This window comes from Oncorhynchus kisutch, linkage group LG6 (assembly GCF_002021735.2).
Source record: "Oncorhynchus kisutch isolate 150728-3 linkage group LG6, Okis_V2, whole genome shotgun sequence".
Lineage (NCBI taxonomy): Eukaryota > Metazoa > Chordata > Actinopteri > Salmoniformes > Salmonidae > Oncorhynchus > Oncorhynchus kisutch.
In genome coordinates this window covers 35586302-35600418 of record NC_034179.2, presented here as the reverse complement: position 1 = coordinate 35600418, position 14117 = coordinate 35586302, and the positions used below count along the sequence as shown (strand labels likewise).

General features: G+C 41.4%; 1 protein-coding gene and 1 long non-coding RNA gene across 6 annotated transcripts in view; one reads left to right on the top strand and one right to left on the bottom strand.

Annotated features, from left to right (window-relative positions):
* The window catches only part of LOC109892757 (flotillin-2a), a 32018-nt gene extending 29680 nt beyond the window's left edge, over positions 1 to 2338 (top strand). For 3 of the 5 annotated variants that reach the window (XM_031826673.1, XM_031826674.1, XM_031826672.1), the window contains one exon: positions 223 to 2200. In XM_031826673.1, coding sequence (XP_031682533.1) covers positions 223 to 261 — 39 coding nt within the window. In that variant the 3' untranslated portion in view covers positions 262 to 2200. Of the gene's footprint in view, positions 1 to 222 lie in introns of all 5 variants that reach the window. The other 2 variants (XM_031826671.1, XM_020485520.2) reach the window with 2 other exon arrangements.
* Positions 2339 to 2894: 556 nt separating this feature from the next.
* On the bottom strand, positions 2895 to 5526 carry LOC109892758 (uncharacterized). Its single transcript, XR_004210294.1, has 4 exons — positions 5081 to 5526; positions 4468 to 4507; positions 3537 to 3801; positions 2895 to 3313 (listed from the first exon to the last, which is right to left on the bottom strand). It is a non-coding gene; the product is annotated as an uncharacterized LOC109892758 (long non-coding RNA).
* Positions 5527 to 14117: the final 8591 nt, after the last annotated feature.

The following is a 14117-nucleotide window of genomic DNA, read 5'->3' as shown; positions in this document are numbered from 1 at the left end:
GAATACCTCGCTATGTAGTGCTCTACTTTTGCAATGGGCTCTGGTTAAAAGTAGTGCTCTAAATGGGGAATTGGGTGCCATTTGGTACAAAGCCAGAGTTATGTGCAGATATCCAGGTGATGGCAATGGGCCAACTCTTGTTGATTGTGACTACGTCAAAGGGTTCTACATTGTTCTAGCTAAGCCTGCAGCTAACCCAGTCTCTCTCTTATCATCTCACAGATCCCTTTGCTTCAGAAGATGATCAACCCTCAAGCATAAAAACAATCTTGTGCACCTTGACTCAGTACATTTCTTTATGCACTCTTTAAATCAACTGCCTTCACCTAGACACACTTGAAAACAAGTATAGTTTTTTTTTTACTACAAGAGTCTAGATGTTTTCATTTTCCTAAATCCCTGGTGCCTTAGCTCTATAGGGCCAGATCATGTGTGTGTACCACTGCTTTTTTGTTAAACATGTTAGTAATTTTTGTAGTTACCCCATTCTGTTGTACTAACACTTGTCTACATTGTAGAAAAGGGACATTCATCATGGTTGTTCGGTGCAGGCCTTATTCTGGTCTTAAAGGTCTCGCCAGGTCTTCACCTTGTGTCTTCATTGTTATTCTTTTGTTCATTGTGTTACAAAATGCTTTGGATGTGCCTGTGGTTTTGTATAGTTATGGAAAGTATTTCAGATATTTCGTCTCAAATGTTACTTTTTTTCATTCTAATGTGCAGTCAGTGCCTGGTTACCAACCAAGTGGCTAAAACTCTGGAAAAGTAATGGTTTGGCAATTCTATAGTGTAGGGATACTACAGTAAACCTCCATTTACCATCTCAATGAGAGATGTAGAAATATTGTCCTCCCCATCCTCATGCCATCTGCTTTGAAAGCAGAAACATTGGCATTCTATCTTGTTCTTCAGTAGAATCTTTCATTTCATTCTTCATCTTAGGTATGGGAGAGGTGTGCATTCTTAGGTAGACAACACACAGAAAACATAGACATTAGCACATGTGCATGGATCTACAAGTCTGTATGAAGCCATATACTGTCAAAGTTAGCCTTAATATAGAGACCCAGGAGTCCTGCTAGCTTTCCTGATCATCTGGATTACCTCAATCAATCTAAGCTTTAATACTTGTTCTTTCCAACTATTGAGACATCATATGGCATGATATGGATTTCAGTCTCTTAGGGTAGCCAATGTTGTGTTATATCATCTTTTGGATACATTCTGTTAAGTTACATAATAGTTTATAAAGAATTTATCTCTACAGTTTACCTGACTATTTACTTTCACGTTTTTACAGGGTGCTTGCTGCCTATGATCTTTTTCTAGGAATGCAATGCTGCCACGACCTGTTGACCATCCAATCATGTATCAGTTTTCTCCACATTCCTTACCCAATGTGCTTCAAACACAAGAATACATTTCAGTTTGTTTTGCCACACATTTGAGTTGGACTGTCTTGTTGTGGTGTTCATTTTATGTTGGCTTCATTTTATGAACATTTGTTTTAGCGTTTTAGGGGAAATCTAACCACATTCTGAATCCGTGACCTCAGCATCATTTTTTTCTAATATGTCATTTTTTTACAGTAATGTCAACCTGCTGCCAACTGTGGTATATCTCTGGTCTGGGGGAGAAATGTCATCATCTAATCCCTACTGATCACCAAAAGAATACTGTATTTATTTTATTATAATCTCCGCTTGTAAGATTTACATAGTAGTAGACTAGACCGTAAAATTTGATTGATAAACAGTGTGATACAGTACTGTAAATGTAGATGGGAACCTGTATTGTGTTTCATGAAATGGCTGGTTTGAATTGTATAAAGTCAGAACACATCAACATTTCCATCTGGACATACTGATGATGGCTTTCCCTGGTCAAATGGTGTTTTTGTTCAGCTGAAAAACTCCCGTTGTATGTTCTTTTTTTGGCATCTAATTTTTGTGTCAATGCTCTTTCAAAAATGTCTCATGTATTACTATGAATGGATGGTGTAATTTCAGCAGGGTAGAAGCAACTTTCAGATCAGAAAATATACCTTTCGGATCTAGAATGTAGGTGGAAGACCAAACATTGTATGCCTTTTAACTTGTATCTTTATCTATAGAGTATCTGTAATGAAACATGTTTAAATTGATCACCCATTATTGAAATGTATCTATTCAGACTCAATAAATGTTTGTGTGAATTCGTCCATTTTCTAGACTGTTAAATAATACTGGAAAACTGGTCTAGCATGGATATTTCAGCATGTGAAAATCACACTCATATCCTCGACTCTGTGGCAAAGTATTATGTGCTGCCCTATAATAAATGTCTGCCTCATACAGTTTCCTCAGTATTCTTTCAGAGAATTTGTTACCAGTGGCCTGTTACATTATCCTCCTTCCATACTGTGTAGTGCTGTAGTGGATGTAGCCAACTCTTCTGGCATGACGATACGGACACTAACGGATGGGCTAATGTTAACATCAAAACATCAGGAGTCTAATGTTCTATTATTTGATAAGCCACTGTTCTTCTGCATGTACAGGTACATCTTGCACAAAATCTCACATGATTTACAATGTCCAGAGAAAAAGGGAGAATATGTGACATACTGAGTTCTAGTTCTGACGTGATGCATATTATTAGTTCCCTTTACTAATTATACTAATCAAATGTCAGGGCAGAATAGTCTCCAGTTCCTTCTCCTAGCAAACCACTTGCCTATCATACAACTGAAAAATATGTACATTTAAACATCTAACATTGCAAAGAGAGATGCGCTATACAGTTACCTTGGAATGACTCAATATTGCATTAATTTGTCTCAACTCTACCCAGAGGTGGCACTAGAGTTCGACAAGCGGTGAGGCAAAATTTGAACATCTACTTGACCTGTTGTGTTTACTGAGCAAGAGATCGCTTTATTTCTCACTCTGTTCATCAAAATCCAAGTCACGCATAGGTGCCTTATAGGGGTATTCTAGAGAGGAGGAGGGGACTTGAATGTCCACATGGCTATCTCTTAGTTGCCCCACAGAGCCCAGCTGTTCTGGTGGTAGAGCATCATGCTATGGAGTACTCTGGCCCGTGGGGGGGGGGGGGTACTCAGCCTGCTGGGGCTGTTTCTGGTGCACCTGGTAGTGGTCTGGTGTGGCACCAGGTCTTCTGTGGTGAGGTGGGTGAGGCCCCACTGGTCTGCTGCTTTGTGCAAGTGGCCTCCTGAAGCCAACTGAGTCTGGCCCAGTGGAGGGTGTGTGAGGAAGAGAGGAGAGGCAACATTTCGTAAACCAATATCCTGGCCTCCTTATGCTGCCCAGGGCTGAAATAGAACAGTGTACAGTTTCAGAATATTAGCCTAGTTTATTCATCATAAATACAAACTTGAGATTATCATAATCATTAACAAATCAAAATCCTATGAAAATACTGGATTGATAAGAAAAATACTTATGATTCTCGTTCACTATTAAAAGCTGACGATGTAATACACTTTTAAGATTGAAAAAAATGGACGTTTCTGCAACTAACAATCATCACCCTACCGGTCATAGGCCCAGGTACGAAGTGTGTTGTGTTTGTGGTTGTTGTGGGTCCTTTGGTCCGGGACCCTCCATCACTCTTGGCCACAGGGCAGGGCTGCAGCTGCATCTCCCCAGTTCATGAAGGCAGAGATTAAGGGGTCAGGGACAGCAGAGAGAGATGTGATGTCATCAGTCCTGTATCCTACTGCACCATGGGAATCCACTGAGCTAGAGCTGGAGACGGTAACATCAGCCTCATCATTTGACTCCACTGGTCTGGATCTTACTGAGACAATAAGGACAGGACAGAAGAGGGCCCGTATTCATAAAGTGTCTCAGAGAAGGGGTATTGATCTAGGATCAGTTTAACTTTTAGATAACAATGAATATGATTATATGGATCCTAGATCAGCACTCCAACAGCAAATTTGTCTTACTTTTTAAAAACTTGCATTGATGGTTAAGGACTCGTGAGCATTTCACAGTAAGCATGTTCACCTATTGCATTTGTCACATGCACTGAATACAACTTGATTTGATTTTTATTTTACTTTATGAATACAGGCCTGAATGCTAGAACAGAGATTACGCATGGAAATTCTTTCACCGTTCACTTTGACCAACTCTTTAAAATGATCTGATATAAACTTTAGAGGATAGTTACAGAACAATGACTATGTACTGTAGATAGCCTACTAGTGGATTGTCTCAAAGGGAAATAATGACACCTGCTGGCTATTTTCGTGAGCAGTTCTTTTCCATGTCTGGCAAGATCAATAGACAGCTGGCTTGACTATCATGGCTAGACTTTTCATTGTATAAAACAGAAATCCCTCATTTAGAAATTAGGTGTAATGTTTACAATTTCCCTTACAGATGTTTCAAACATGATAAATTCTGTAGGCCTATGTGACTACCATTTGAAGGTTTTGATTCCGTCAGGCGTTCTTACATTTAGTTTGTCAGAGCTCTGTCCTTCCTTTTCTCTGAACCTACAGAGAGAAAGAATTCACATTACTCAAAGTTTCTTAGTAACATGATAGTAATGTGTACCAGTAAAGAGTAAAAGAACATGGCACTTAATTGATCAGTGAGTCATCTAAGTACCATTCCAATTCTGCACAATCATCATATTTCCCACTGCACTCACAGGTTTACCAAGAGGAACATATTGGTGAATAGATGATTGACCAACAAATATGATGATGTTATTCTGAGTCATTATTGCATCACTTTCAAGTGAGAGTTGCTGTTCATGTTTCAAGCTACTAGAAGGCTATCTGAAGGTCTCTCACTTTTTTCTGTTCAGCCCGTTGTCACGAAAGCCTTTTGCAAAGGGGTTGTTGTCTATCTTGAGTTTTGTTATCTATTGGGTAAATTAGCACGCCTCATTAATTATGGTTTTACACATCTCTTATGATGCTCTTTTGTAGCGGAAGCATTTGACTTCCCAGATTTTACATGCACTGTCCATATTCACCCTCCAGAGGGCACTCTTATCAACACAATCAGAATACAGTTGTTCCAGTATCTCCTGTGAGATGCTAAAGGTGTTGTGGCCTTACCTCTGAGTTCTGGTAGGCAGTGACAGCGATGAAGGGAAGGTGAAGCGCAGGTAGTCCCCTGACAGAGGGCTGTGGGGTCTGGAGACAGGACAATGTGCAGGCGGGGCTGGTACTTATGCATGGAGTGGAGAACCACCTGCAAAACATATGATACCTGTTACTCGTATTCAGTGGAGGCTGCTGAGGGGAGAGCGGCTCTTAATAATGGCTGGAACGGAGCAAATGGAATGGCATCAAACATGGAAACCATGTGTTTGATGTATTTGATATCATTCCTCTTATTCCACTCCAGCCATTACCATGAGCACCTTCTCCCCAATTAACGTGCGACCAACCTCCTGTGCTAGCATTGTAGAAAAGGCAATCATTTTTCATAAGTTCAAAAGAACTGTTGTTTTTTCTTTGTATTATCTTTTACCAGATCTATTGTGTTATATTCTCCTACATTCCTTTCACATTTCCACAAACTTAAGTGTTTCCTTTCAAATGGTACCAAGAATATCCTTCAAGAATATGCATATCCTTGCTTCAGGGCCAGAGCTACAGGCAGTTAGATTTGGGTATGTCATTTTAGGCAAAAATTGAAAAAAATAGGCGGATCCTTAAGAACAAACACGCCCCAATAAATAAAATGAGAATTAAAAACAGGTTCAGCCCCTGGTTCGACTGTGATCTTGCAGAGTTACTCCACCTCAAGAATGGCATTTGGCGAAAGGCTTGGCACACGCATACTCAGGCTGACTGGCTCTCATACAGGCAAATGAGAAATAAGTGCACTCAGCCTATCCGGAAGGCCAAAGTTAGTTACTTTAAGGTTCTCTCTCTGTGGGTCTAACCCCAAGAAGTTCTGGAAAACGGTTAAAGACCTGGAGAATAAACCCTCCTCCTCACAGCTGCCCGTGTCCCTTAAAGTTGATGAGGTGGTTGTTACTGACAAGAAGCACATGGCGTAGCTTTTTAATCATCACTTCATTAAGTCAGGATTCCCATTTGACTCAGCCATGCCTTCATGCCCGTTCAACATTTCCTCATCTCGCACCCCTTCTAATGCGACTAGCCCCGATGCTCCTCCCTCTTTTTTACCGTGCCCCGCTACAAAGTTTCTCCCTGCAGGCGGTCACTGAGTCTGAGGTGCTAATCCTGACCCCAAAAAAACATCTGGGTCAGATGGTTTAGACCCTTTCTTCTTTAAGGTTGCTGCACCTATAATCACCAAGCTTATCTCTGACCTTTTTAATCTGTCTCTCCTTTCTGGGGAGATTATTTTTGCTTGGAAGGCAGCCACAGTGCATCCTTTATTTAAAGGCGGAGATCAAGCTGATCCTAACTGTTATAGGCCTATTTCTATTTTGCCCTGTTTATCAAAAGTGTTGGAAAAACTTGTCAATAATCAACTGACTGGCTTTCTTGATGTCTATAGTATTCTCAATGGTATGCATTCTGGTTTCCGCTGAGGTTATGGATGTGTCACTGCAACCTTAAAGGTCCTCAATGATGTCACCATTGCCCTTGATTCTAAGCAATGTGGTGCTGCTATTTTTATTGACTTGGCCAAAGGATTTGATACGATAGACCATTCCATTATTGTGGGCCGGCTAAGGTGTATTGGTGTTTCTGAGGAGTCTTTGGCCTACCTCTCTACCTCTCTCAAAGAGTTCAGTGTATAAAGTCAGAACATATGCTGTCTCAGCCATTGCCTGTCACCAAGGGTGTACCCCAAGGCTCGATCCTAGGCCACACGCTCTTCTCAATTTACATCAACAACATAGCTCAGGTAGTAGGAAGCTCTCTCATCAATTTATATGCAGATGCAGTCTTATACTAAGCTGGATGTTGTGTTAAATGCTCCACAACAAAGCTTTCTTAGTGTCCAACAAGCTTTCTCTGTCTTTAACCTTGATATGAAAACACCTCCAAAACAAAGGTCATGTGGTTTGGTAAGAAGAATGGCCCTCTCCACAAAGGTATGATTACTACCTCTGAGGGTTTAGAGCTTGAGGTAGTCACCTCATACGAGTACTTGGGAGTATGGCTAAAAGGTACACTGTCCTTCTCTCAGCACATATCAAAGCTGCAGGCTAAAGTTAAATCTAGACTTGGTTTCCTCTATCGTAATCGCTCCTCTTTCACCCCAGCTGCCAAACTAACCCTGATTCAGATGACCATGCTGGATTACGGAGACGTAATTTATAGATCGGCAGATAACGGTGCTCTCGAGCAGCTAGGTGTTCTTTATAATTCGGCCATCAGATTTGCAACCAATGCTCCTTATAGGACACATCACTGCACTCTATACTCTTCTGTAAACTGGTCATCTCTGTATACCCCTCGCAAGACCCACAGGTTGATGCTTATTTATAAAAAAAAAAACTCTTAGGCCTCACTCACCCCTATCTGAGAAATCTACTGCAGCCCTCATCCTCCACATACAACACCCATTCTGCCAGTCGCATTCTGTTAAAGATCCCAAAGCACACACATCCTTGGGTCGCTCATCTTTTCAGTTCGCTGCAGCTAGCGACTGGAATGAGCTGCAACAAACACTCAAACTCTACAGTTTTAACTTCATTCAAAGACTCAATCATGGACACTCTTACTGACAGTTGTGGCTGCGTCACGTGATGTATTGTTGTCTCTACATTCTTGCCCTTTGTGCTGTTGTCTGTGCCCAATAATGTTTGTACCCTTTTTTGTGCTGCTACCATGTTGTGCTGCTGCCATGTTGTGTTGCTACCATGTTGTTGTCATGTTGTGTTGCTACCATGCTGTGTTGTCATGTGTTGCTGCCATGCTATGTTGTTGTCTTACGTCTCTCTTTATGTAGTGTTGTGGTGTCTCTCTTGTCGTGATGTGTGTTTTGTCCTATATTTTTATCTAATTTCTTTTTCTTTTTCATCCCAGCCCCCATCCCCACAGGAGGCCTTTTGTCTTTTGGTAGACTGTCATTGTAAATAAGAATTTCTTCTTAACTGACTTGCCTAGTTAAATAAAGGTTAAAAAAATTATAATGAAAAAAATGGGTAGTCTCCACACAGCGGCTTCTCATACAGATACATGGCATTGGAGCGCCAGTCAGTGAGTGCATTTGTACATTGTAAAAACACTGTATATATATAATATGACATTTGTAATGTCTTTACTGTTTTGAAACTTCTGTATGTGTAATGTTTACTGTTAATTTTTGTTGTTTTTCACTTTATATATTCACTTTGTATGTTGTCTACCTCACTTGCTTTGGCAATGTTAACACATGTTTCCCATGCCAATAAAGCCCTTGAATTGAATTGAATTGAGTGCTCTTGTTGTTATCCCACTCTGATTTACTCCAATCAAACTGATTCAGACAGCAATCCCCTATACTTTTTCCTCCCATATGGAAGACAAGACAGAGGTGTGTGAGGTGTTGGGACATCAATCGGAACCCCACTTTGATCTTTCAGTTTAGAGTAGCCTAAATGTTGGTGTGTGAAAAGAGGGGAGCAGGGTGGGGGGTGTGTTCAGTATAGTCAGTGACATTGGGGTTCCCCAACTCCTATGGTGTGGGAAGCCAGGCTTCCCCAAAAAATTGACAACAAATAAATAAATCATATTTAATCTCTCTGTGTTTCATAATTGTCCTTTGCCCTGAGCAAGGCAGTTAACCCACTGTTCCCGGACATCTAAGACGTGGATATCGATTATGGCAGCCCCCCGCACCTCTCTGATTCAGAGGGGTTGGGTTAATGCGGAAGACACATTTCAGTTGAAGTCATTCAGTTGTACAACTGACTAGGTATCCCCCTTTCCCTTTCTCTTTCCCTTTCAATTTGAAAGATACTGAATGTATCTCACAGGAGAAAGCATCCGAGCAAAACAGTACCCCTCTGTCTCTCTATGTGTAGGCCATCTATCTGATGCTGTCTGGTCCAAACGAGTATGACATTGTTGCCGCCTGTAACATTGAAGGCAAAAGAGAAGCCAGCGAGCATCTGGCCTCCTTGACAAAAAGGATATAAATAATTAGCCAATCAGCATTGAGCTAAACTGAGTGAGCTCAACTGTGAATGGTCCTGGTGCACCAAAAAAAAGTGTCAAGGGAAGCCAGCTTGGATTTGGCATCAGTCCTATCAAATCCCATTGAGAGCATACATAATTGACAGAACGTACATTTTTGCATCTCATTGTGTTGTTGTCCTGCGGTGGCTAGCTAGCCAGCTAGCAAAATTGTCCATTTGCTAAATTAGCCATGGATGGAGATTTGGATTTGTGGTTTTACTTAATTCTCCGCACTGGCCAATGATTATAACGGCGATTCTGATCCAACCATTAATTCATACATTGTGCCCCTGGCCTGAGAGGGTGGAAGTTCAATATGTAGCTAAAAGGCTAATGTTAACTAGCGAACATAGCCCATAAATGGAAGTTAAGCTAGCAAGCAAGCATTTTAGCCAGGTAGCCTAGGACAACAAAAAATAAACTGTGTACTGTATGACACAGTGATAGACCATTTTGTCAACATGAAAGAGAGGAGGATGGCATTGGCATTTTTCTACAAATACAGTGAGTCAACATGTTTTTATACTTGCACACATACACACACACACACACACACACACACACACAAATCAGATCCATGGACAGGCCCATCATATTTAGCATACGTTGACTGGACTAAATAGTTTTTGGTATCTTTTAGTTGTCACTGTATTAGACTAAGCAAAGGTGACTTGATGGTGAAGTTGAAATGGTGCTGGAATAGTGGAAGCAGCTCCTGTTTTCTTTGCGACTTGCGGTAACTCTCTGTGGTTCTAAATCAATAGTTTAGTGGTCTGAAAATGTTGCATTAAGTTGCTTGACCATGCTGTAGGTCATGTAACTGTCTTAATGTACATGCAATATGCTCTGTGGACTTTACTGAACAGAAGTTGCTATGCAGTTTTATGATAAATCCTATAAGGTTGAATTTATTCTGCCACTGTCTTATTGTCTCGGCCTTTAGGCCAATATATCAAGGTCGCAAGGATTATGAATTAACAGGTTATAGAGCAAACAACGCAATTATCACAACACATATGTTTTTTTTAGGGGGGGGAGCTTGGCTTCCCCAGTGATTTTACCCACACACCGCTACTGCGCTAATCACCTGGGCAGTTTCACCTGCCAATTATAACAGGTCCTGTGTTCTTTTATTAAAAGCAAAGAAGGCAGGGGAGTGTCAATGCAGAGATGTGTTTAGAGCAGGGGTCGGCAACAAGCGGCCTGCGAGCCAAAACCAGTCCGCAAGTGTTTTTTGCCCCCCCCCCCCAAAAAAATATTATTTTATTTATTTATTTCACCTTTATTTAACCAGGTAGGCAAGTTGAGAACAAGTTCTCATTTACAATTGCGACCTGGCCAAGATAAAGCAAAGCAGTTCGACACATACAACGACACAGAGTTACACATGGAGTAAAACAAACATACAGTCAATTATACAGTAGAAACAAGTCTATACACGATGTGAGCAAATGAGGTGAGATAAGGGAGGTAAAGGCAAAAAAAGGCCATGGTGGCAAAGTAAATACAATATAGCAAGTAAAACACTGGAATGGTAGATTTGCAGTGGAAGAATGTGCAAAGTAGAAATACAAATAATGGGGTGCAAAGGAGAAAAATAAATAAATAAATAAAATAAATACAGTAGGGAAGAGTTGTTTGGGCTAAATTATAGGTGAGCTATGTACAGGTGCAGTAATCTGTGAGCTGCTCTGACAGTTGGTGCTTAAAGCTAGTGAGGGAGATAAGTGTTTCCAGTTTCAGAGATTTTTGTAGTTCGTTCCAGTCATTGGCAGCAGAGAACTGGAAGGAGAGGCGGCCAAAGAAATAATTGGTTTTGGGGGTGAACAGAGAGATATACCTGCTGGAGCGCATGCTACAGGTGGGTGATGCTATGGTGACCAGCGAGCTGAGATAAGGGGGGACTTTACCTAGCAGGGTCTTGTAGATGACATGGAGCCAGTGGGTTTGGCGACGAGTATGAAGCGAGGGCCAGCCAACGAGAGTGTACAGGTCGCAGTGGTGGGTATTATATGGGGCTTTGGTGACAAAACAGATTGCACTGTGATAGACTGCATCCAATTTGTTGACTAGGGTATTGGAGGCTATTTTGTAAATGACATCGCCGAAGTCGAGGATTGGTAGGATGGTCAGTTTTACAAGGGTATGTTTGGCAGCATGAGTGAAGGATGCTTTGTTGCGAAATAGGAAGCCAATTCTAGATTTAACTTTGGATTGGAGATGTTTGATGTGGGTCTGGAAGGAGAGTTTATAGTCTAACCAGACACCTAGGTATTTGTAGTTGTCCACGTATTCTAAGTCAGAGCCGTCCAGAGTAGTGATGTTGGACAGGCGGGCAGGTGCAGGCAGCGATCGGTTGAAGAGCATGCATTTAGTTTTACTTGTATTTAAGAGCAATTGGAGGCCACGGAAGGAGAGTTGTATGGCATTGAAGCTTGCCTGGAGGGTTGTTAACACAGTGTCCAAAGAAGGGCCAGAAGTATACAGAATGGTGTCGTCTGCGTAGAGGTGGATCAGAGACTCACCAGCAGCAAGAGCGACATCATTGATGTACAGAGAAGAGAGTCAGTCCAATAATTGAACCCTGTGGCACCCCCATAGAGACTGCCAGAGGTCCGGACAGCAGATCCTCCGATTTGACACACTGAACTCTATCAGAGAAGTAGTTGGTGAACCAGGCGAGGCAATCATTTGAGAAACCAAGGCTGTTGAGTCTACCGATGAGGATGTGGTGATTGACAGAGTCGAAAGCCTTGGCCAGATCAATGAATACGGCTGCACAGTAATGTTTCTTATCGATGGCGGTTAAGATATCGTTTAGGACCTTGAGCGTGGCTGAGGTGCACCCATGACCAGCTCTGAAACCAGATTGCATAGCAGAGAAGGTATGGTGAGATTCGAAATGGTCGGTAATCTGTTTGTTGACTTGGCGTTCGAAGACCTTAGAAAGGCAGGGTAGGATAGATATAGGTCTGTAGCAGTTTGGGTCAAGAGTGTCCCCCTCTTTGAAGAGGGGGATGACCGCAGCTGCTTTCCAATCTTTGGGAATCTCAGACGACACGAAAGAGAGGTTGAACAGGCTAGTAATAGGGGTGGCAACCATTTCGGCATATAATTTTAGAAAGGGTCCAGATTGTCTAGCCCGGCTGATATGTAGGGGTCCAGATTTTGCAGCTCTTTCAGAACATCAGCTGACTAGATTTGGGAGAAGGAGGAATGGGGAAGGCTTGGGCGAGTTGCTGTGGGGGGTGCAGTGCTGTTGACCGGGGTAGGAGTAGCCAGGTGGAAAGCATGGCCAGCCGTAGAAAAATGCTTATTGAAATTCTCAATTATAGTGGATTTATCAGTGGTGACAGTGTTTCCTATCTTCAGTGCAGTGGGTAGCTGGGAAGAGGTGTTCTTATTCTCCATGGACTTTACAGTGTCCCAGAATTGTTTTTAGTTAGTGTTGCAGGAAGCAAATTTCTGCTTGAAAAAGCTAGCCTTGGCTTTTCTAACTGCCTGTGTATAATGGTTTCTAACTTCCCTGAACAGCTGCATATCACGGGGGCTGTTCGATGCTAATGCAGGACGCCATATGATGTAATCAAGGTATGAAATGATTGTAATTTAAAATAATCTCTTATTGTGGTCTGTCACAGATCCCCTTGGTGCTGCTGCTCATTCCGTTCACCAGCTTCTGAGGTCTACGTCACCGGCCTTCTAGACATCACTGAACTAGATTCATTACCATCAACCCTGGACTGTCTTGTCTAATTACGCAAACCTGGTTCCCATTCCACCTGATTAGTATGTGTATATGTTCCCCTCTGTTCCCCATTGTCCTTGTCGGTTATTGTTACCATGTCCTTGGTCTTGTGAGCACCTGTGCTGTTGTATTGGCTTCCATGCTACGTGTTATTCTGCAGTTGTTTTACAGGTCTCGTCCCGTGTATTATTTAGAGGTTTACACCTCGCTCTTTTGTTTTGGTGGAGAAAATTTTCAAAACTATTTCGTATTGCTCGCTTGTCTCCTATCTTTATACAGAGTGACATGGTCAATTTGAAGTGTACAAAAAGATGTTCCAAACCATCCTCACCGAAAAAAAGAAAGCTGAATCTAGTTGCCTACCCCTGGTTTAGAGTGACAACTTACACATTCAGTAAAGGCCTCCTGTCTATAATAAAGCCCATTAGGTAGCCCACTAGGCTACCCCGGGGTGGCAGGGTTGTCATTGTAAATAAGAATTTGTTCTTTACTGAAATGTTTAAAAAAATATATAATTTAAATTGTGGGGAAAAACTCATTCTGATTGGGTGGGCCTGGCTCCCCAGTGGGTCTATGCCCACCCATGGCTGCGCCCCTGCCCAGTCATGTGAAATCCATAGATTAGGGCCTGATTAATTTATTTCAATTAACCGATTTCCTTATATGAAGTGTAATTTAGTAAAATTGTTAAAACGTTTGCATGTGTTTATAATTTTGTTCAGTATACTTTTTCAAAGTACCTTTTTAGATAAGCTACCAGTAAGAAAAATATAGTTTACTTAACTTCTTTCAGTGTGAAGTATTTGGTAGCTTGGTTAACTATCTTTTCAGAGTAGCTTCCCCGACACACACATCAAATGATCATTAGGAATGGATATGTCATTCTACATATTAAATGCACATTTCATAGAGCTTACAAATATCTTATCCCAGCATAAGAAGATACAGGGCCCTCAAAGAACATATATGGACTGGAGACTCATGTTATGCAGAGGTAAAACAGAACATTACAGAACAGTTCTATATATGTATATAAATAGCTTACTTTCATTCAAGTTACTACACTACAACATTCACTGCATCAGGCTTATTACCCAAGAGACCTGCATGTTCATTTTCTTTTGGGGATATTTTAGGTCATTTTTTATTTTTCCAATACTTGCATCTGATAATTCATTATGTTAATAGCTAATTTAATTTCACTTATCACATGTGAAATGTGAAACAATCCCTACAGAGTAAAGCAAGACAAAA